The following is a 24,933-nucleotide window of genomic DNA, read 5'->3' as shown; positions in this document are numbered from 1 at the left end:
CTTTATCGGGGATACACAGGTGATTCACATATCCAGAAAGATGGAGAGGTCTGCTTTGTTTCAGGCTGAACAGCAGTAACTCCGTTTCTTTCTCTCTCAACAGCTCTTTTTATGGCAGCTATATAAAAAAAAAAATCAAAATGTTTAGAATTACGGGTTAGCTCCCTCTCATAGGAAGTTGCCATACTTCCCAGTTGAAAGTGAATCGTGTATATCAGCGACATACTGACGTGTAATTGTAATTTGGAGCAAAAATGATCCAAGAAGAAAACATGACAGTATCTATTTTTGTGTAAGCAATTGCTTATGTGCACATAGGAATGTCAGAGTGCAAGATGGTGCTAGCCCAGACACAAAGATTAAAATTATTGTGTGAAGATTGGTGGTGGTTTTAAGTGTTGTGCCATTATACCTCAAAAAAATCTATTCATGCTGATATAAATTGTATTGGCATTCAATCCTGAATAAGGATTTTAGTCTAGCCACATTAATTTTGGTGGTGGGTTATTTTTTGTTTCTTTAAATTTTGTCTTCTAGATGGATACTAATTCAAAAGACAAGGAGCCTTCTGAAATCAAAGAGTCTGCAATTAATAATGCTGGTATGTAGTGATCTGCTGCCTCTTCATGAAATTTAAGGTTTAGGTATTTATCTTGATAATGATGTTTATGCCCTACAACATCTTGTCCATTTCAGAAAACGCTGCTTTCATTTTGGGAACTGGAAAGCTTGTGATTCCTCAGAAGCATGCAGCAGGAATGACTCCTGATCTTTGCACACCAGATACTTTTAAATCATCTTTGAACTTTTCCACAGCAACCATAGAACAATTGGGAATTACACCTGAAAGCTCTGTTAAGAACTCTTCAGGTAAGGAAAGTTTTCATTCTATTGTACTGCTTTTCAGATATAAAAATCACATTAGGGTAATTAGTTTTGTTGTTTCTCCCCATCTTATTACAGTAGGTGTCTAAGTTGATTGACTCTGCAAACTTGGTTATTCAGGGTTTTTTTTTTTTCCTTTTTAATTTTTTGTACTGAGGATTGAACCCAGGGACTCTGCAACTGAGCTACATCCCAGCTCTTTTTATTTTTTGAGACAGGGTCTCACAAAGATTGAGGCTGGCCTCGAAATCCTCTTGCTTCAGCCTCCTGGGTTTCTGGGATTATAGGCTTGCAGCATGGCCTGGGTGACTTCAGTGTACATGCCCAACTCATCTAGCATGGCAGATGGGGGCAATAAGGTCTTGGAGCACCCAGCTTGATGATGATCCTAAATCAGGTGTGTTCCATACCCATCTTGGAAAACTGTGTGAATCACTTTTTGACCCAACAAGGGGGATAAGAGGGTGTATAATAGGAATAGTCGTTCGTTAATGTTTATATATAGCAAAAATAAGTGGAAGTTGAGGATCGATTCAAAAAAATAACATTAATAGATTGGCATGTGCCTCTTTTAAAAATCACAAACAGAAAATTGACTTGGGCTGGTGTTCAAGCAGTAGAAATGAAATTCACCAGTGAAGTCTGACTTCGGTGGACAAGAAAGAAATATGGGAATAGAATTGGATTAGAGAATGACATTTAGAAATGGAGGATAGCAGGAGACTGGAGAGACCAATTGTTATCGAGAAGTATGAGATGAATGAGACAAGGCTGAAGTGGCACCTGTTCTGTGTTCTTTTTTGTTTGTTTTTGTTGTTGTTCTGTGTTCATCACTCTTGGGTCTGGGGTTGTGGCTCAGTGGTAGAATGCTTGACTGGCACACGTGAGGCACTGGGTTCCATCCTTAGCACCACATAAAAGTAAATCAAATAAAGGTATTGTGTTTGTCTACAACTAAAAAATATTTTAAAAAAGAAAAAAGGATCGTCACTCTTAGGACTGTAAAACGCTAGCTCTGTTTTGTACTCAGGCAAAAGGGCAAAATTTAGGGTATTGTGCTGAAGGTAAGCAGGTATCTCAGAAAAAAAAATTACCTTGAAAAATTAAGAGCAAAAGAGCATAGTAGTGGTCTCTACCTTTACAACCTGCTGCTGTTTTCCACAGGGATGTATTCAAAGACTCCCAGTGGATTTCTGAAACTGAAGATAGAACTTAACCCTGTATGTGCTTGTTTTTTCCTTCCTGTACATGCGTATCAGTGGGAAAGTTTAACTTGTAAATTAGGTAGAGTAAAAGCCTAAGAACAACTAAGAAAGAAAAATTATAACTTTACTGTAGTAAGTCATATGAAGTTGTTCTGTTTCTCTAAACATCTTTTCATTTAAAGGAAGCACTTTGCAACTTCTTTTTGGTATGTTTGAATTTCTAACATCACTACTCTTGAGCTTCAGGCCATGATTAAGTATAATAATGTTTACATGAACACAAATACTATCAGACCATCTAAATAGCCCATGTGGCTACTAAGTGACTTAATGTGTGGGTATGCTGGACAGGCCTGACAAAGGGGATTTCATATCCTAGATAGGATGGAGTTGGAGAACTTGAGATTTCATCTGTTATACAATGCAATTTAAAATTTATACATTGTTTATTTCTGGAATTTTCCACTTAATATTTTCCAACTGGGTGACCCTAGGTAACTGAAATCATGGGTAAAGGGAGACTGCTATTCAGGTGCTTAGGTAATCTTTCTGTCATTGTGGATAAAACTAATTCAAAAAAAGGAGGAGTTCTTAGTCAAAAGAAAGCCATTACCCACCTCTGTATGCAGGAAATACGGAACGAAAATAAAACTACTAGATGAAATGTGTTATTGTATCTTGCGACAACTTTCATAGATGCCTTCTATGTGCCAGGCACTATTTTAGGAGCATGGACTAAATGAGTGGACAAAACAAAGATTTCTACCCAATTGATGATGGTTAGAATTACTTTGCCAATAATTCTCTACTTAGTATTGTGTAGCATGTCATGTTTTCTCTCTCAGGCTGGTACATCACCAGCTTTGGACATGATTACTAATGATTGCTGTGTTTTGTTCCAATTTATAAGAGAATTTCATTACAAAAAAGTCTCGTCGACGTTCTTCAATTGGCACCCGGGGCTCTCCTGAAACAAACCATCTGATTCGTTTCATTGCTCAGCAGAGGATTTTAAAGAATGCTAAGAGAACATCTTTGGCACAGGATTCTCCCTTTGAGGTATGGTTTTCTTGTACATTCTTTCATGAATTCTGCTAGGAAAATATTTTGGTTTATTATGAAATTTTGGATTTGTAGTGTGTTTTCTGTGTCTTGCAGAGAATTTGCAGTTAACATAAATGATAATGTTAAACATGGATAAGAGTTAGGTGGCCTTGGATTGAAATGGTTTTCTTTCTAGAGGAGCTTTCTATTTATTTTACTAACATTTTTCAGTTTGTCTATTTTTCTAGAATGAGATAAGGCACTGTTTTATTGTTTTCCAACTTTTTTTCTTTCCTGCTTTAAAAATCTTTAAAAACATTTTTTTTGTTGTTGTCCTTTTTAGTTATACATGATGGTAGAATATATTTTGACATTATATGTACTTACATAACTTCCCATTTTTTTAAAATACTTATTTTTTTTTTAAATACTTACATTGGATACAATATCTTTATTTCTCATTTACGTGGTGCTGAGGATCAAACTCAGTGCCTCATGCATGGGTAGGTGAGAACTCTACCACTGAGCCACAATCTTAGCCCCATATTACTTCCCATTCTTGTGGTTGAACATGATGTGGAGTTACACTGGTCGTGCATTCATATATGAACATAAGAAAGTTATGTCCAATTCATTCTACTGTCTTTCCTGTTCCCACCCCCCTCCCTTCATTCCCCTTTGACTAATCCAATGACTTTCTATTCTTCTCCTACTTTCCCTCACCCCATTGTGTGTTAGCATCCACATATCAGAGAGAACATTCAACCTTTGGTTTGGGGGGACTGACTTATTTCACTTAGCATGATAGTCTCCAGTTCCATCCATTTACTAGCAAGCCATAATTTCATTCTTTTTTATGGCTGAGTAATATTCCATTGTGTGTATACATATATATACTTTTTTTTTATCCTTTAATTTGTTGAAGGGCACCTAGGTTGGTTCCACAGTTTAGCTTTCATGAGTTGAGAGCTGCTTTAAACATTGATGTGGCTGCATCACTGTAGTATACTGATTTTAAGTCCTTTGGGTATAAACCAAGGAGTGGGATAGCTGCATCAAATGCTGGTTTCATTTCAAGTTTTCTGAAGAATATCCATAGTGCAACCAATTTGCAGTCTCACCAGAGAAATGCAAATCAAAACTACTCTAAGATTTCATCTCACTCCAGTCAAAATGGCAATTATCAAGCACATAAGCAACAATACGTGTTGATGAGGATGTGTGGAAAAGGTATGCCCATGCAAGATTTTTTAACAGTATGCCCCAGTCATTTGGAAAGTATTGATTCACTGTATTATCTCCCAAATACTGATGCATTTTATTAGGCGATAGTAAAATACTTCATAAATATTCTTACTGATCCTTTGAAGTATCTCTCAGAAAGTTGTCAGGCTTAATAGTAGTGGATACATGGTTTCTAAAATTCTAATTTATTCTTACAAATGCAAATTTTCTCATTGGTAAGAATGATTTGTTTGAGGCAGATTCGTAAATGGATGGAGCTGGAGAGTATTAATGCTAAACAAAGTAAGCTAATCCCCAAAACCCAAATGTTTTCTCTGATATGTGGATGCTAATTCACAAGGGAGAGTGGGCTAGGGAAGAATAGAGTTACTTTGGATTAGGCTGAAGGAAAGGGAGGGGGCGGGGGTGGGGTGGGGAAGAAGAATAGTAGAAAGTATTGGACATTATTACCCTGTGTGCATATATACTACACGGCCGGTGTGATTGTACATGCAGAAGAATGAGAAGTTATACTCCATTTACATATGGTGTTTTAAAGTGCATTCTACTGCCATGTGTAACTAATTAGAACAAAAAAATTTTTTTTAAACTTGCATGGTTAAAAGATAACCTCTATACTGCAAAGTAGATTGGATTTTAACATAACAGAATATGAAACATTAATCGATAGAATTTTGTGTGTGACGTTGTGATTAACTTTTAACAAATCTTATGAGTTTTATTGAGTAAAGAAGATTGACAATTCTGATAAGGCTGTTAAAATACTTCTAATAGACGTAACCAACATACATAGCTCAGAGTACTTTATAATTTTTAAGAGTAGGAAACCGTGTTGAGGTCTGCTGTTACAGTAGATACAAGCATGGAGTCTAAAGCTTTATTGCTTGGGTTTTATCTTTGCTTTGTTAGTAATTAGTTGTGACTTTTGACAAATTACTTAAATTCTCTGTTCCCAAGTTTAAATCAGGTGATAATAATAGCAAGGACTTTCTGAGAATTAATAAATAAATGTGATGTACTTACAGCATTTCCTAGAATATGCTTGGAATGGTTTGATTTTGCTATAGTTACTACTACTGAAAATAACTATAGCAAAACAGTTGGTATAGTACAGTGCTTCACCTGCCTAACCTAATGCTTTCCCCTTTCTCCCTCCAGTGCCATCAGGTACAATTTTTATTTAAATTAGGGTTTGGTATGCATTACTTAAATGTACACATTTTCCAGAAACTGTTCTATACAATGCAGTGGTTTTCTTTCTTGCACAACTTTTGTTTTCCCAGAGTTAATAAGTACTTTTTTTTTTCTTTTAATCTACTACATATCTCATTCCTTACTTGACAAAAACTGTGAACCTTAAGAGTCTGTCAGTCTTCTTTTCTTCTTGGAGTCTGCCCTTTTCGTCCTGTCTGGCTTGGTTGCCATCTAGGCTTGCTGGGCAGATACCATTCTGTAGCTTCTTATACCATCCCTAGTAATTACCTTTTCTACTTCCATTTGGGTCCCATTTCCTTGGTCTCCTTTTTCTTAATTTACTACCTCATTTTTCTGGAATTGCCACATATTTGGTAGATTTATTCTACTAACACATTACATTGTTTTTCTTGGTACAGCAATCTAGGTTGAAATATTTTCCATCATTGTATTTTGGCTTACAGAGTTGAATAGCTCTGATCATTCATTTGTTCAACAAATGTTTTGATGGCTGACTTTTCATGTTTCTTTTTATGATGGAATACCTTTTGTTGTGGATTGTTTTGTTGAGGTTTTCTTCCTTGCCTTGCAAGATCTCTTCTTCATCGGGTTCTTTTTTTTTTGCTGGCTGTATTTTAGATTGTCTTATTCTCAGCACTTTAAATGTCTGTTATCTTCAGATGTTTGTATTTAAGACTCAGGCACTTTGAATAACTGCTTGGGAATTCAAGGTGCACAGACTGGGCTTGCTAACTACTAAGACAAACGGCCACTTTTTCGAAACCTGGGGAAACAAATGTAATCTATGAATCTTTTCTCTGGCTGATCTGCCTTCCTGAGAAGGATTCCTGGTGGTATAAACCTGAGTCCTAGAGCTCTAAAAGTTAATGTGAAGAGCCTTGATCAGCTCTGTTTTCAGTATAGGCATTAACCCTGCCCCTCAGCTGTTCCTGGAGTCCTATATATCCCTGTTCCCTCAAGAACACAATGGCCTAGTCTTATTTATGGTGAGATCTGTGGGTTCCAATGCTCCTAATGTAGTTCTAACATACCTCCAGTTTTCAGTCCATCCATTGGCTCTGGTTTGGGAAGCATCTGATGCTCTGGAGGTCTGTAGCAGGTTGATTGGCTTCTTGCTTTGCCTGGTCTAAGACAGTTTCTATTTGTCTGCTGTTGCTTTTTCTCTCATTTTTCCTTAAGGGTATACATATGCATGTATTTATATGTACAATTATAAGCAGCTCCCCCCAAAACATCATGATTGTGTGCTCATTTAAAAAATTACTTGAGATGTACATTTTTAGTTTACAGCATTGTTAAAAGTGTTTTGTTTGTGTGTGGGGGCGGGGTATGCATGCTGAGAGTTAAACCCAGGGCCTGACAAATGCTGAACATTGAGCTACATCCCCAGCCTACAGGCTTTTTTCGTTATTAAAAAATATATAAATGGGGGCTAGAGATATGGCTCACTTGGTAGAGTGTCTGCATTGCATGTACCAAGGCTATGGGTTCAATTCCCAGCACCACTGAAAAAAGAAGATAGAAAAAAATAAATAAATAAAATAAGTACTGGTGAAAGTAGTTTTTAGAAAAGTAAACCGTAATTCTTGTTTTTTTTTTTATTTTTTTAGTTGTAGATGGACACAATAACTTTATTTATTTCTTTTTAATGTGGTGCTGAGGATTGAACTCAGTGCCTCACACATGCTGGGGGAGCACTCTACCACTGAGCTATGCCCCCAGCCCCAACTATATATCTTTAAGAGTGATACTTTTAAGATTTTTGATAATGCTTATAATTTTATAACTGATATTTTATATTTCTTAGATTTGGAGTAAACAATTTTTAGTATGAAGAATATTTTTTCTTTAACTTTTTGTTTTTGTGTGTGGTATAAGGTTTGAACCCAGGGCTTTGCACATGCTGGGTATGTACTCTAACATTATACTACACCCCAGACATAGCAAGGTGGTTCAGAATTTTTGTTTCTGTTTTGCAGTGCTGGGCCTGAACTCAGGATCTCACACATGCTAGGCTAGTGTTTTACTAGTAAGCTACATTTAACTAAGCTAAGTTTATTTAAATTGAACAGTTTTCTGAACAAATCAGTGACGTCTTTGACCCTCTCATCTGTGCCTTTACTGTAAATACACTTAGTAGCTCTTATGTCAGTTCTTTTCATCCTCTGCTCCCTTCCTTGCTCAAGACATTTTTGAATTAATGAATAAAATAATTCTTAAAACTCACATGTTCTAACTTACCATAATAGTCTGTAAATTCACTACTAGAACTAAGTTTTTATAAAGTCTACAGTCCTGTGTGTTTAAAGAATTCATCCCTTATTTCTCCACCTCTGCCCCATTTTAGAAAGAAAACACTTCAAAGGAGAAGTTGAACAGAGTGATTCTCTGTCTTTCTTCCCCTGCTGTTGTTTTTCTGAAATTTTCAACAGTCACATGGATGATCCATCTTACGTTCTGGCTGTCTCAGGTGTTTTACTTCTATAAATCCAAAGATCTCTTTTCTCTGTTTTACCTCAGTAGTTCCTCTGTGTGGCCACTTGCTGGTATCATCAAAGTCTGTCTCACTCTTACTGATATTTCATCCTTCCAGTTCACCTCAGTAGTAATTTGTTGCATTGAAACTTTCAGCCATTGGGCTGGGGATGTGGCTCAACTGGTAGCGCGCTCGCCTGGAGTGCGTGCTGCCCGGGTTCCATCCTCAGCACCACATACCAACAAAGATGTTGTGTCCGCCGAGAACTAAAAAATAAATATTAAAAATAAAATTCTCTTCTCTTCTCTTCCCCCCCCCCTCTTTAAAAAAAGAAAGAAAGAAAGAAACTTTCAGCCATTGGCCTTACCACATATTCTCTTTGCATACTCACTTTATATTCTCTCATCCCTTACCCAGTTTGAATTCCATGATCCAAGAGTATAAAGTTGAATATTTGTGCACATACTTTAAAAATCAAATAATGCTATAGGGTGTTTTTTTTTTGGAGGGGTGGGGGGGCTGATTGCTAGGATTGAACCTAGGGGCACTTGGCCACTGAGCCACATGCCCAGCCCTATTTTGTATTTTATTTAGAGCAGGGTCTCACCAAGTTGCTTAGCACCTTGCTGTTGCTGAGGCTGGCTTTGAACTCGCAGTCCTCCTGTCTCAGCTTTCCAAGCCACCTGTGTTATTTATTTTCATAAAAGCAGTGTATAGCTGCCTCCCCTCACCCCATTTTTCCTTTTCCGAGGATTTCAACTTTTGTAGCTGATCTTGTTAGCATTTGTTTCCATATTAGGTGGTTGTTCTGCTACTACCTACGTTCTCTCTTTTAGGCATTTACCACCGACATCCCAAAATGGATTATGAAGACTTAGCTCTCTTCTTCCTAAGACCTTTTATAACGTACTTCCCATTCTCTCCAGCTTCCCAGTAGATTGGTTATGTCAGTGTTCACATGCTTATATCATTATGATCATGTATGTGGTTCTGAGCTGAGTTGTCTTCTGCAGTTATTGTCTCCTCCTCTCCTTTGGGCCACTTCCCACACTTCCTGGCTCCTGTCTACTTTCAGTGGCCCCATCACAGCAGAACTCCTTGACCAATTTGCTGCTCTGGCTAGATTCATTCCTTCTGCTGTTCTCTCTGATACTGCCAGCTACTTTATTTGGCTTTATTTCCCCCTCTCTGTTAAGACAACTCTTGTCATCTCTCTTCAAAAATGGCTCGTACCTTGACAACTCCGAAGATTAAATTTTAGCCTTGCTCACCCTTTCAGTAGTCCTGGATATATTTGACTTCCTTGAGACACTTTTCAATTGGTTTGTGGGATACCACCTAACCTGATTTTCTTCCAGTTTCACTGGTCAATTCTGTATTTCATTTGCTAATTCCTCCTCTTCCAGTTTTTCCCTCAAAAATGCTAGTGTGTATAGGCCTCTTCTTTGTCTCCTTCTCTTTGATTTGAGAATCATCTCTACACTGATGAGTCTGAAATGTCTGTCTTCAGCCCCAAAGTCCTGGATAACAGCGGCCCACTATTCAGTTGCTCCCTTGTGGGTTTTTTTTTTGGGGGGGGGGGCGGGGATCGGGGGGTGTTACCAGGGATTGAACTTGGGGGCTTGATTGAACCACTGAGCCATATCCCCAGCCCTAGCTTTTGTATTTTATTTAGAGACAGGGTCTCACTAAGTTGTTTAGCTCCTCGATTTTTCCTGAAGCTGCCTTTGAACTCAGCAACCTGTCTCAGCCTCCTGAGCTGCTGGGATTAAAGGCATGCACCACTGCGCCTGGTGCTCCCTTGGGGTTTTTGTTGTTGTTGTTGTTGTTGTCATTGTTGTTGTAGTTGGGCACAATACCTTTATTTATTTATTGTTTTATGTGGTGCTGAGGATCAAACCCAGGCCTAGAACATCCTAGGCAAACGCTCTACTGCTGAACCACTACCCCAGCCAAGCTCTCGTGGGTTTTGAAAAATATTTCCAGCATAACCTAGCCAAAACCCAGCTGTTGATACCCACCCTCCAGCAGATCCTCTAGCCCACTCTCCCATTCCAGGGAAAGCCATCATCATCTAGTAGCTCAGGCCTCAGGCCTTTTAATCTTTCTTGATTCCTGTCTTCCTTAGTCCCATCTCCAAGTTATCACTACTTTTTGGCTGCATTTCAAAAGCCTACCTATAGTTCTTCACATCCTCACAGCTACAACTCTACTTTAGTGACTCTAGCCAGTGTCACCAACTGCTTCCTCCTACCTGGTCTCCTTTTTCCTTTATCCCTAATCTATCTATTATTACACAGATCAAAGAGGTATATTTAAAGTCTAAATGAGATCCTTGACTCTGCTCCTTAAAACGTTGCCATGGCTTTCTGTTATGCCTTGATTTAAATCCTGAAGGCTTCTGGTCCCTCTTGATCTGAGCCCTACAAGCCCTTCTCTTGTTTGCTTCCAGTCAATGGGCTTTCATTTTGCCCCATCCTATTTCCACCAAGAGCCTCTGCTCACTTCTCCTACTTCTTGCAGAACACCTTCTTCCCCTGCACCACTTTCCCATTACTGTGGTTTCATCTCAGGTGTTCAGCACTTTAGTGACTTGGCCATATGCATATTTCATATTTTCCAAAATCTCTTGTCCTCAAACTTACTTTAATATGTTTTCAGAATTTCACTCTGGAACGTAATTCCTCCCACATCTTAAGCTCCTAGAACAGGTTCTGGTTCACAGAAAGGAATGTTGGCTGACTGACATGATTGAGAAGACAAAAGTGCAAAAAGCTGTACGTTTGACTGTTTCATTTACTTAGTACATGAACCTTGTTCTCTTCCTCCAGCAGGAAAACAACATTGCAAGTAGGAAAACTTAGTTTCTATTAAGCTGCATTTCAAAGTGCTCCAAGTTGCTAGAACATTACATCAACCCTGTCATGTTCAAATATGAGTACACACAAAGCACATTAAAAGCAATTCATATGCCATTGAGATAATCTTGTCCCATCACTCCTAGAGACAAGTGACCCATAGACTTTTTGAATAATATGTGTTCTTTATGTCATAAAGGTTTACATCATCAAGTGTATTTGAATTTAAAATGTTCTGCTTTTATGTAATAGACTTGCTTTATGAATGTACTAGGGATAGAATCAAATGTATGAACAGATCATCCAACATGACTTGAAGATTTTAACTGTTTATTTCCCTCCATATGATATCTTAAGGGAAGGTAATGTCTTTCTTTTACTTTTGCATTTTGATGTGAATTTTTGAATTGCTACAAGCTCCTATCAGTGGAAATATGTTACTCCAAGTAATAAAGGAAGGAAAAACAAAACACCAAAAATCCTGCAGAGAGAACTTACCACTAACTTACTATTGATATTGACAGAACTCTTAAATTTTATATCACCTGTCATGTGGCACTTCTGTACCTGCTAGTGTAAATTCATTTTATTAGTATTTGCTTGGCGCCCTGTCAGAAGGGTTTCCAGAGAGCTCCTGGGCATGCCCCATCTAGGTTTGTATGTTAAGTGAGTGTCTGGCTTTCGTTCCTAAGTTCCATAAGATCAGGAAAAGGTAACCAGGGAGAGCTCTTTGGCTCTATGAGGAGGGATGTCAGGAGCCAGTGTGGAACTTCTGTGCTTGTTCTGACTTCCCTTGGCAGGGGACTTTTGCAGACTGAGGATGAGTAAAGAGACCAGCTTGGATTGAAGGTGTGCTGAGATGAAACATGTGACAAGGCATCACACAGATGACTTGTAGTTTTAGCACAACTTTTGATGAAATTTCCAAATAAGCAGGACCCTCCAGCCCCTTCTTCCTTGCCCCATCTCTGGGATTCAGTATGGTGTTTTTCTGTTGTATTGTTTTTGTATTGGGTACCAAGGTGTGAAAGAAAGCACTTAAGGGCCTTGGAATCCTTTAAAGAGTTGTTAATCCCATATAACTGGGAATGCATTTTATCTGGACTCCTTTCTAAAGCATTTCCACCTATTCCAAGCTTCTCTTAACATGATTCATGGGCTCATTACTCAGTATTAGCACATAGCTACACATCTATCCATACCACTTAGCTATTCCTCTTCCCTGAGGTTTTGCTAAAAACTGGGAAAAACAGAGGGGAAATTAAAATGATTGTAGTATACCACATATTCAGATAGAAAATGCAGACTTCCAGGTGGAAGAAGCTTTGCTATACCAATTCTTTACGTCTGATCTTCAAAAGGCCTTTGTGTATTTAGTTTTAGAGTCAGTGATTATAGGCCTAGAATAAACTAAGCTTGATTGATAATACTCTGTTTTTGTACTATAACAGGGCAGCCCTGGACTGTATCAAAATGTTAGCTCATTAAGAGAGCGGATATCTGCTTTCCAGACAGTTTTTCACTCCATAAAGGAAGATGGGAAAATGATTGATTGTCCAGAATTCTCAGGAGTGAGAGGAGGATTTGAGACAACAGGTTTGAGTGAGTATCAAGAATTCATTCTGTATTCTGACTTCTGTGTTGATAAAGACAAGTTTCTAAGATATAAAGAAGATTTACTTTCACTGTGAGAAAACAGTCTTTGCAGAGTTCCATTGTATCTTTAAATGGAGCCTAACATTTAAAATTGGGACATATCACACAGAAATCTGGATTTCTGGTTTCTTTTGAAAAAAATCTAATATCAAGCATTCCTGAACCTTCATTTTCACATCATTGCAATTGAGTTTTAAGTTTTAAATAGAGCTTATTAGCTCATATCAGCTTTAGAATAGGATATGTGGCAAATTTGAGTTTATAAACCTTGATTTTTTTAATAGGATTATTCTTTTAGTTTTGCAAACATTTATGTGAATACCAAATACCCAACTGTGAGGTTAACCACATATATGTCCAATCTGATATCTTAGTGATCTGCTGTGTTCTTTGCTGTACCTCTTAAATTATAATTCATTTGGTTATTTTTTAGTCATTTTTTGTTTTTCCAAATACAAAGCACTTGAAATACCAGAACTTGACAAAATCTTGGACTTACTGCAATCAGTATAACTATTCCTTTAGTACTTCACATGTCTAGGTTTCAAATGATTCTCTTTTTTTTTAATTTTTAATTTTTTTTAAGAAAATATGCTTTTTGCTTTATTAGACTTTTTTTTTTTTTAGAATTTAAAAATATGGAATGCTTCATGAATTTGTGTGTCATCCTTGCACTGGGGCCATGCTAATCTTCTCTGTATTGTTCCAATTTTAGTATATGTGCTACCGAAGCGAGCACAAATGATTCTCTTTTGACTTCTTGTTTTAGTCCGCTTTTTTGCTGCTGTGACTAAAAGACCTGATAAGAATAATTTTAGAGGAGGAAAAGTTTATTTGGGGGCTCACAGTTTCAGAGGTCTTAGTCCATAGATAGCTGACTCCATTCCTCTGGGCTTGAGATGAGGCTGAACATCGTGGCGGAAGAATGTGGCAGAGGGATGCAGTGCACATGATGATCAGGAAGCAGGGAGAGACTCATCAGATACAAAATATATATTCCCCAAAGCCACGCCCTAGTTCCCATCTCCTCTAGCCATACCCTACCTGCCTTCAGTTACCACTTAGTCCCATCAGGAGATTAATTCACTGATTGGGTTAAAGCTCTCATCACAATCATTTCTCCTCTGAACCTTCTAGCATGCTTTCTCACATGAGCATTTGGGGACACCTCACATACAATCCATAACACTGCTTAAACCATCTTCAAGTACATTTCAGTACTTTCTGTGTGCAGTCTACTATTAACTCAACATGTCTGATTCATTCACCTCTGCATTGCATGACCCATTCAGATGTCCTAATTTGTATTTGTAGTTTCTAAAATATCTATTATTTGGATTTTTATCTGGATTTTAAAATTTATTTTATTTGTATCATTATTATAATTCTGCTGACTTTGAATTATCAAGGGTTAGGGCTTCTTTTTTTGTATCAAGAAAGAACCGAGGCACATTACAGTTGCATTTTTTCACAAAAGTCACAATAAAAACACAGCAGTATTAGAACATAACCACATCCTTTAAAATGTTCAAAATAAAAGGTAAATTTAGAAAGAGTGAGACACCCTATTAGAAATGCACATGTATTTTAGTGTATCATTCTAAAAATCCCATAATTCTAATTAAATTTATTATCTTTTTAGTAGTCATGTTTCCTTGCCTGTCAACTCAATCTTCTTTTTTAGTAAAAAAGTTAAAGATGTAAAAAAAAATTATTTCTTTTCATTGATAATTTAAACACTGAATTTTCCCCCAATTTTTATAGTGTACAAAATTTTAAAATAGTGTAGGAAAAAAATGTTGATTCCTTTTGTGTGCGTAGCCAACATGGAAGGTCTTGGTGAATGTCAGCAATCTGGGTTCTCTGAAAAGTTACCATGCAAACGTCGGAGAATATCCCTTCAGAGCAGCTCTGATGACAACCTCAGCAATGTCGAAAGGGGAGTGATGGATCTTCAGATCCTTAGTATGGATGTGGATGGCATGTGTGCTGATGAAGCTTCTGTAGATCTTCCTGAGGTAATTCATTTATTTTACACACACAAATGGAGCTCTGGTTTCCTGCCTGGGTGGTTTAAGACTGTCAAGGCCTTATTTCAATGTTAATGCTTTCTTGTGACATGTAGATGCTAGGGTTTTAAGTTGTGTTTGGTGTTTCCTTCATGTTACTTCTTTTTTTTTAGCTACACATGACATTACAGTGATCTTGGAAATTCATACATTTGAATCAATTGGGGTATAATTTCTCATTTTTCTGACTATAGATTGCAGAATCACATTGGTCATACATATAGCATGTTACTTCTAATTTCATTTACTAAAAACAGTTTTGTGGGGTTTTGAGTTGTTTTGCTTTGTTCTTAGTGCTGGGCTTTGAATCCAGAGGCACTCTACTACTGAGTGGTTTTCCGAGCCCTTTTTATTTTTTATTTTAATATAGGATTAATCTAAGTTGCTTGGGCCTCACTAAGTTGCTAAAGGTGGCCCCTGAACCTGTGATCTTCCTGCCTCAGCCTCCTGAGGTACTAGGATTACAGATGTGCACCACCAAGACCTGGCTAGAAATAGTTTTGATTGATATGTTGATCTTCCACAAAGGACTTTATGAAAAGCTTAAGTTCTGTGTCATCTGCATGATATGTTATTCTAGATGGTCATGGTTTGATGGTCTTAGTCTTGCTTTCAAGCAGCTTATTGTCGAGGAAAGTAGAATCTAAACGGACAGATAATTTAAACATCAATTACATTGCAGTTGCATGTAGGGTGATCTCTGGGAGTTGCTGCTTAGGTCTAAGGTCTTGCACTTGTTGCGCCTGACTGGGTTAATACTGGCTGGGAATCTAGGTGCCCTTTAGCAATTCCTCCTTGTTTCAAGTACATCAGGGACTTTTGTGGCTTACCTAGCTACTTACCTAGAGAATTCTACTTACCTAGCTAGTAGAATTCTCCAAGAACAATAACCAATATGAATTTTACTAAAACAGGAGAAAAATCATACTCTTGAAGATCTGCTGACCGTTATGCAAGAGGGAACAGGGAGCCAGTGTCGTAGCTTTTCTTGCTTTACATTCCTTGTTCTGGTGTGATTCAGTAGGTTCTCATTTGCTTTGAGAGAGGGGCATCTAACTGTTAAACAGCCGGAACTTTTTTCTGCACCTTCCCTGTCACTTAGATTTGTAAATAACAGGTATAATATATCTCTCATACTCACTAGAGATTCTTCAATTTCTAATAGGTTTCATTTGTGTCCCAGAGTTGTCCATAATCTTTGCTCACTCTGCTTTATTCTGGCTAGAGTTACATGATATGACAGAGGCCATAATGATTTTTTCTTATCAGAACTTTGATTCATTGGATATTTACCACAATATAGAAATGGTTTCTGAATTAGTATGAATATATATTCTGTCCTAGCCATTAATGTTTCTTTCATTCTAGCTGTTTATCTTTTGGTATTTGATTATTACATAACACTTTAAGACATTCCTCTTTGAAGGTAGCAATTTCAATAAGACATTCCTCTTTGAAGGTAGCAACATAAATATGTTCTTTAAACTTTTTCTAGGGGATTGAAAATTTATTTTGTGAGATGTTTAGGATACAATTAAGATAAATACTCCTCTGATAGATTCCTGTTCACTTTGAGTTTGTTTGTTAGATAATAAGGTGACTGAACACCAAATTTCCAGGTAATCCATGATGCCTACTAAAATCTGCATCAAGTTTCAGTTATACTACACGTAATAAAATATAATGCTTCTTTACTTTTTACCTGTTTTCTCCAAGAAATCATCTGAACTTGGTTTAACCCAGCCTGGATATATAGCAAAAGCATCTTCTACCTGTTTAGTGGGCCCAGAGGCTTCAAACGGTAAGTAGGGAATTTTCTTTAGTATTTTTGCTGGTTACCCCATTCCATGGATATGTTTTATTTATGTACTTATACACTAAAACTTCAGAAGACTAACATGATTCCATACTTTTTAGGAGCTTTCATGATTTCATACTTTTTAGGAGCTCTCAAACTAGTAGGAATGTGTTGGAATTATTGGAATATGAGCAGTTTATTTTTTAAACTGCTGTCTTAATTGGTCAAGTATTTCCAAGCTAATAGAATGTAGTATAAAGAGTAGGGCCTACTAATATATTAAGTCTGTTTTGTGAGAGTAGCACTATATGTAAATTTTGCTACTTATTTCTCTTTTTAAGGATACAAAATGTCTTCATAGGATGCAGAAGTTATTTATCCTTTCCCAAAATTCGTTTTCTCATATTCAGTGAGAGTTGCTACCACAGTTTCAGGCTTGCCTGCCTGTTTTTTATTTGTTTTTGTTTTTTAAAAGTAAAATTCCAGTGGGACATAGTTGTATCTTGCTTTTTTATTCATTCTGATAATTTTCACCATTTAGTTGCAGTATATATTTATATCCACTATTTTATCATATATTTTCTACTTTTTTGTTCCTCTCTGTTCTGCCACCTTTAGGTTTATTTGACTTTGACTTTAGAATTCCATTTTAATTTATTGCCTTTTACCTAGGTTGCATCCTTTTTTATTATTGTTCTAGGACTATAACATAACATTTTTTGCTTCTCACAGTCTTCTTACAATTAATATTGTACAACTTCACATAGAATATAGAAATTTACCAGTTGTACAGCTTGATTCCTATCCATGGCTTTTTAGTTCTTTTTTAAAAAAATTATTTATTTTTGATTAATGGAAGGTATGTTATTTACTACTTTGAATAAAATGAAGCCAGAGGGGTCAATAAGTGAAGCTCTTCGTGAAGGCCAGTGTTTTCACCCCTATTAAAATATTAACATGTCCCCATTCCATGGCTGCTTCACTAATCAATTCTTAAATATATTAATTTAGTTTTCAGGCTAAGTGCTTTCCCAAGTCTTGTCCAGGCAAATAAGATAAAACACTGGGTAATACACACATCAAATAATGGTCATGGTCAGTGTTAACTTTTTTGCAAGCAGGGACTATGGGAAAGGACTGTCCTGAGCATGAAAAGAAAGTTGCACTCGAGGACACACCAAGACTTTGCATCTTTCCAGCTTGAGAAACCTCTGCACTATTAAGTCTTACCAATTCATATTATCTCTGAGAATCTGTATAGTCAGCAAAGTTCTCTTCAACAAGTGAATCTCAAGGTTCACAAATGATTGACACACAAATGATCTTTTCTGGACTGACTGTATCCTTCACTTTTGTTACAGTGATTCATATTTCCTTGTTTGTAAAACTAGATTTTCTATTTTGCAGGAGAGAAGGCTGGTAAATTTGTTGGGGGGCCAGAGCAGCGGGTACAGGTTGAGAATCAATGAGTCAATGATTGATTCATCTTTCTTTAACCAGCAGGAATCATCCAGTTGGGAGAGCAATGATAATTAAATCATAAATCTAAACTGTCGTGTGTGTGTGTGTGTGTGTGTGTGTGTGTGTGTGTGTGTGTAGTTGTTTTTTTAGAATTTGTTCTAATTAGTTATATATAACAGTAGAATGTATTCTGATACATTGTATACAAATAGAGAGCAACTTCTCCCTTTTGCTGAATATGGTGTAAAGTCACACCAGTAGGGTAATCATACATGTGTGTAGGATAATGATGTCCGTCTCACTCCCCTGTTCTTCCCATTCTCACTTCCTCTCCCCTCGCTCCCCTCTACACAATCCAGAGTTCCTTCATTTTTAGCCACCCATCCACCCCCAATATGGATTAGCATCTGCTTATCAGAGAAAACATTTGGCCTTTGGTTTTTTTGGGTTTGGCTTATTTTGCTTTAGCATGATAATCTCTAGCTCCATTCATTTATCTGCAAACACCATAATTTCATTCTTCTCTAAGGCTGAGTAGTATTCCGTTGTGTATATGTACCACATTTTCTTTATCCATTCATCTGTTGAAGGTCATCTAGGTTGGTGCCATAGTTTGGCTATCATAAATTGAGCCGCTTTATAAGCATGGATGTGGCTGTGTCACTGTAGTGTGCTGATTTTAAGTCCTATGGGTAAAAACCGAGTAATGGGATAGCTGGGTCAAATGGTAGTTTGTAAGGAAAACAAAAGGAGACAGAAGCAAGGTGCAGAGGCAAAGCAAAAGCTGCTTGCCTGAGCTGCTAGCTTTATTTATATCAATAGATTACCTTAGGTCATTGGCATCCTTGGTACATATTGTTCATTGAATCACTAGGCAGGTTGCAGACCTAGCAACATTATGCTGTTTATTCCTCAGTTATGTACTAAGTTGCAATGTGCAATGTTAGGAGCTTTGTGAAGCTCTCAAGAAAGTCCATTGGATAAAGTTATTCTTAGGTGGGCAGGTTTAGGCTCAGTGAAACATTGTAGTTGACTAACAAGAGAATTCCTTTATTCTCAGGAGCTGAGTGTCTGAGAGCAAGGTCAAGGCTGATAAGACTCTAGCCAGAGCCTCCTCATGAAGGATGTTACCATAGCAGCTAGGCAATGCACATGTATTAGTTATACTAGTTCCAGGGAAAAACTGCTGAATATTCTAAGTGTGGAAAACAGAGCACCTGTTACCCGCCAGGAGTGAACACTGTCTTAAACATTTCCACATCCAGAATCCTTACAGTGGTTCCAGTCTAAGTTTTCTGAGGAATCTCCATACTGCCTTCTAGAGTCCTTGCACCAATTTGCAGTCCCCCCAGCAATGTATGAGTACACCTTTCCTCCCACATTCTTGCCAACATTTATTGTTACTTGTCTTCTTGATAATTGTCATTGACTATTAATTGACTAGAGTGAGATGAAATCTTAGAGTAGTTTTAATTTGCATTTCTCTAATCGCTAGAGATGAAGAACATTTTTTTACATGTTCGTTGATTGATTATATTTCTTCTTCACGGAAGAAATTTATTGATTGGGTTATTAACCAATTTATTGATGGGGGCTACTTGTTGTTTTTTTGTTTTGTTTTGTTTTTTGGTGCTAAGTGTTTTGATTTCTTTATACGTCCTAGAGATTAATGCTTTAATCAGAGGTGCATATGGTAGAAATTTTCTCCCAATCTGTAGGCTCTCTCCTCACATTATTTGTTTCCTTTACTGAGAAAAATCTTTTTAATTTGAATCCATTCCATTCATTGATTCTTGATTTTATTTCTTGTGCTTTAGGAGTCTGGTTAAGGAAGTTAGTTTCTAAGCTGACATGGTAGAGATCTGGTCCTAATTTTTCCTCTATTAGGCACAGGGTTTCTGTTCTAGTGCCCAAGTCTTTGATCCACTTTGAGTTGATTTTTGTGCAGGGTGAGAAATAGGTAATTAATTTCATTTTGCTACATATGGATTTCCAATTTTGCCAGCACCATTTGTTGAATAGGCTATCTTTTCTCCAATGTATGTTTTTGGTGCCTTTGTCTAGTAGGAGATAACTTTATTCATGTGGGTTTATCTCTGTGTTTTCTGTGTGTACCATTGGTCTACATGTCTATTTTGGTGCCAATACCATGCTGTTTTTGTTACTATCGCTCTGTAGTACAGTTTATAAGGTCTGATATTGTGATGCCTCCTCCTTCACTCTTCTTGCTAAGGATTGCTTTGGCTATTCTGGGTCTCTTCTTTTTCCAAATAAATTTCATGATTGTTTTTTCTATTTCTATGAGGAATGCTATTGGGATTTTAATTGAATTGCATTAAATTTATATAAAGCCATTTCATAGATTGGTAGTATGGCCATTTTGACAATATTAATCCAAGAACATGTGAGATCTTTCCATATTCTAAAGTCTTCTTCAAATTCTTTAGTGTTCTGTAGTTTTTGTTATAGGGGTCTTTTTCCTTTATTGTTAGATTTAGTCCCAAGTATTTTCTTTCTTTCTTTTTTTTTTTTTTTTTTTTTTGCTATTGTGAATGGGTGTAGTTTTTCCTAACTTCTCTTGAAGTAGATTCATCACTGATGTATAGAAATGCATTTGATGTCTGAGAATTGATTTTATATCCTGCTGCTTTGCTGAATTGATTTATTAGCTCTAGGAGTTTTCTGGTGGAATGTTTTGGATCTTGTAAATATAGAATCATCTCAGCAGCAAACTCAGTTTTACTTCTTCTTTTCCTAGTTGTATCCCTTTAATTTCTTTCATCTAATTACTCTGGCTAGAGTTTCCAGGACTATGCTGAATAGAATTGGTGAAAGAGGGCATCCCTGCCTTGTTCCAGTTTTTAAAGGGAATGCTTTCAATTTTTTTCCATTTACAATGATGTTGGCCTTGGGCTTAGAACAGATAGCATTTACAGTGTTGAGATATGTTCCTGCTATTCCTGGTTTTTCTAGTGTTTTTTTTGTCAAACACTTTAAGTCTCTTGATGTGATGAATTAGGTTTATTGATTATTATATGTTGAACCAACCTTGCATCTCTAGAATGAATCTCACTTGATTATAATACATTATCTTTTAAGTATGTTTTTGTAAGTGATTTGCCAGAATTTTATTGAGAATTTTTGCGTCTATGTTCATCAGGGATATTGGTCTGATTTTTTTTTTTTTTCCCCCGTGTGAGTTTGTCTGGTTTGGGTATCAGGGTGATATTAGCCTCATAAAATGAGTTTGGAAGGATTCCCTCCTTTTCTATTTCATGGAATACTTTGAGGAATATTGGTGTTAATTCTTTGAAAGTCTTGTAGAACTGAGAAACCCTTAGTTACACTAATGAAGAGAAAGAACACCCAAATTACTAAAATCCATGATAAAAAAGAAAATATCATGATGGATACTACTGAAATACAGAAGGTAATTAGACACTATTTTGGAAATTTATACTCCAATAAAATAGAAGATCTCAAAGATATCCACAAATTTCTAGACCCATATGAACTACCCGAACTGAATGCAAGAGGACATACACAATTTAAACAGAACAGTTTTGAGCAGTGGGATAGAAGAAGCCATCAAAGCCTACTAACTAAGAAAAGCCCAGGACCACAGGAATTCTCCAGCCATCTCCAATGTTTGAACGTGGAGCTGTGAGCTAGGTCAGAGTGCCACAGTGATCTGGGCTTTCTGGAACTGGGAAATTTCACTCAGTGGTTCCTGGAAGAGCAGCTTCCCTTCCTTAATGATTCCAACATTGCCCATCCTTCAAAAATGGCTCCCAACACAGTAACATGTTATTAAGTCTCCAAGTGTTGGAGTAACTTCTATTTTTTATTTTATCATTGATTTCTAGTTTCATTCCATTACAGTCTGATAGAATGTAGGGTAGTATTTCTATTTTTTGTATATGCTAAGAGTTGCTTTGTGGCATAACTTATGGTCCATTTTTTGGAAAAGGATCCATGTGCTGCTGAGAAGAAAGTGAATTTGCTCAATGATGGATGAAATATTCTATATGTCTGTTAAGTCTAAATTATTGATTGTATTATTTAGTTCTATAGATTCCTTGCTTAGTTTTTGTTTGGACGAACTATCCAGTGGTGAGAGAGGTATGTTAAAGTCACTCAGAATTATTGTGTTGTGGTCTCTTTGATTCTTGAAATCGAGAAGAGTTTGTTTGATGTATATAGATGCTCCATTGTTTGGGCCATGGATACGATTGTTGTATCTTGTTGATGTATGATTCCCTTAAGCAGTATGAAATGTCCCTCTTTATCCCTTCTGACTAACTTTGGCTTGAAGTTCACTTTATCTGATATGAGGTTGGAAACCCCCACTTGTTTGCGCAGTTCACGTGAGTGGTATTTTTTTTTTTTAATCATCCTTTCACCTTCATATGTGGATGTCTTTTTTTCTAGGAGATGAGTCTCTCTTAGACAGCATATTTTTGGGTCTTTTATTTTTTTTAATCCCAGTCTGCCAGCTGATGAATTTAGGCCATAACATTCAGGGTTATTATGGAAATATGCTTTAAATTCCTGGTCATTTTAGTTTATTTTTTTTTAATTTGCCTTTGCTGATTTTCTTGTTTACTACAGAAGGTTTTTATTTGATCTTCAAGTCTAAAGCTAAGTTTTGCTGGATATAAAATTCTCGGTTGATATCCATTTATATATGTTATTCCAGGACCTCCTGGCATTGAGGGTCTGGGTTGAGAAATTAGCTGATATCCAAATTGGTTTATTTATTTATTTAATTTTCTTCACAGCCTTTAAAATTCTGTTCTTATTCTGTGTGTTAGTAATTCTCATTATAATGTGCCTCGGTGCAGGGCTGCTGTAATTTTGTACATTTGGGGTCCTGTAAGCCTCTCACAGTTGATTTTCCATTTCATTCTTTAGATTTGGGAGATTTTCTGATATGTCATTGAAAAGATTGTGCATTACTTTGGTTTGTATCTCCATGCCTTTGTCTATTCCAATAAATCTTAAGTTTGGACTTTTCCTGTTATCACATGTTTCTTGGACGTTCTGTTCATGGTTTCTTGCCATCTTTATGGAATGGTCAACTTTATTTTCAAGAATATATTTTGTCTTCATTGCCTGAGATTCTGTCTTCTAAGTGGTCTAGTGTGTTCGTGATGCTTTCTATTGAATTTATTATTTGATTTATTGATTCCTTTATTTTGAGGATTTCAGCTTGTTTCCCCGTCCCCCCCCCCAATCTCTTACTCTATTGAAGTGATCTTTCACTTCCAGTATTTTCTCTTTGATTTCACTCCTTATACTATCCTTTACTTTGCAGATTAAATTAACTATGTACATTCTAAATTTCTCTGATATTTCTTATACTGTTGTCTATGGATTCTATTGTTGGAACATCTTTTTGTTTGAGGCACTTTGTTCCCTTGTTTTTTCACGTTGTTTGTGCATTTTCCCATCTAGAAGTATGGATCTGAGGCAGTACAGTTTCTCCCCTGAAGTCCAATTATAGTGTCTCTGAAGGCTTCCAGTACCCCACTTTTAAGGGAGAGACCAATAATAACAGCACCCAATGCAAACAATATACAACCTTAAATAGCTCCTATTTTGGCATCTCCAGTTTTGTTGCAATAAACAGAAATGATGTGTTCAGTTATTGTCTATAGTATGAATAGTAAGTTTGCTAAAAGGGTTTATGATTTCAAATGGTGGACAAATGAGAGAGAGGATGTGATATTTATGAGGGAGAAGAGGAGAAAATAGAGATAAAAAGTTATAGTAAGAGCAAAGGAGGAATTAACAGAGGTTGGCTGTTAACATGAGAGAAGTGAGAATAAAAATCTAGTGAGATAAGTGAGGGAGAAAATATATACAAATAAAAACAAAATGTAAAAATATAAGAATAGGGGCTAGAGTTGTGGCTCAGTGGTAGAGTGCTCGCCTAGCATGCATGGGGCACTGGAATTGATCCTTAGCACCACATAAAAATAAAATAAAGATATGGTGTCCACCTAAAACTAAAGATAAAATTTAAAAAATATTTTTAAAAATATAAGAATATACAATCACACTGTAATATCCTATTCAGACATCCCACTCCTCAATAAACTGATACATGAAAAACATTTGGATTCAGAGATGTGAGAGGAGGGGAGGAAAGTCTCTATGGAAAACTGACCAATTGCTTTTGTTGGCTTTTAAAAATTTTCTCAGCTTTTCTTTTCTGATAGATGGGGTTGTCTGAAGTTTGATAGTAGCTCCAGTCCAGTGGGTGCTTAGCGGGTTGGCTGGGCAAGCTGGGAGCAAGATGCGCTCTCCCCCTCTTTACATCTTCCCACTTGTTGTCACCAGCCCCTTCTCTCCCTTACACTGAGCTCAAGAGAGCCCGGTTTCCTCCAGTTTCTCCAACCCGGGAATTGGGCCTAGTCTCTGACTTTCCGTGGGCTTGCCAGGCCCATGCTGGCCCACATAGTCTCAGCTGCAATCTGATGAAGCTGGGCTCCAGATTCCCCGGGCTGTGCCCTGCTGCATTCCCAAGATCTCAATGATGTTCCAGCTTGCAGAGAGACTACCAGGGGTGTGCTCACACAAAGGAGCAACCATGCAAAGAGGCAGCCAGATGGCGGCCACTAGCACACCTAGCAAGAAGACCTCAGGTGCAAGGAGACCTGCATGTACCCTGACAGTATATCTCCAAGTCTTGGCTGATGTCCCCAGACTGAGGCAGCCGCACCCCCAGATGGTGGTGGGGCAGTGGCAAACCTGCAGAGCCTTTGGCCCTGGATTCCCAGGCCCTAGCTAGTGTCCCAAGATGGTAGCAGCAGTGTGTAACCAAACCTGCAGGTTCCCTGACAATGGACTTCCAGGCAGCAACAGGCATTGAGCCCTGTATGTGGACAGTCTGCAGGCAGCAGGCAAAAGGTAGGCAAACAGCAGCAAGGAATGCAGCCTCCCTCTAGTTCACCATCTTGGATCCCTCCTTCTTCGTTCTTTGTACTGGAAGTGTCATATAATACATATACTTTAC

The 24,933-nt window shown here is 37.3% G+C and overlaps 1 protein-coding gene and 1 non-coding gene across 5 annotated transcripts in view; one reads left to right on the top strand and one right to left on the bottom strand.

Annotated features, from left to right (window-relative positions):
- The window catches only part of Cdca2 (cell division cycle associated 2), a 57,013-nt gene that overhangs the window by 1,120 nt on the left and 30,960 nt on the right, over positions 1–24,933 (top strand). For all 4 annotated transcript variants that reach the window (XM_040292735.2, XM_021719863.3, XM_040292772.2 and 1 more), the window contains exons 2-7: positions 538–601; positions 697–870; positions 3,001–3,149; positions 12,380–12,530; positions 14,406–14,602; positions 16,370–16,454. In XM_040292735.2, coding sequence (XP_040148669.2) covers positions 538–601; positions 697–870; positions 3,001–3,149; positions 12,380–12,530; positions 14,406–14,602; positions 16,370–16,454 — 820 coding nt within the window. The remainder of the gene's footprint in view (positions 1–537; positions 602–696; positions 871–3,000; positions 3,150–12,379; positions 12,531–14,405; positions 14,603–16,369; positions 16,455–24,933) is intronic.
- On the bottom strand, positions 13,217–13,323 carry LOC120884413 (U6 spliceosomal RNA). The gene has a single exon (XR_005726851.1). It is a non-coding gene; the product is annotated as a U6 spliceosomal RNA (small nuclear RNA).

Source organism: Ictidomys tridecemlineatus, chromosome 14 (genome assembly GCF_052094955.1).
Source record: "Ictidomys tridecemlineatus isolate mIctTri1 chromosome 14, mIctTri1.hap1, whole genome shotgun sequence".
In the NCBI taxonomy this organism is placed as follows: Eukaryota; Metazoa; Chordata; class Mammalia; order Rodentia; family Sciuridae; genus Ictidomys; species Ictidomys tridecemlineatus.
Note: the sequence above shows the minus strand (reverse complement) of the source record. Positions and strands in the feature narration are given on the sequence as shown.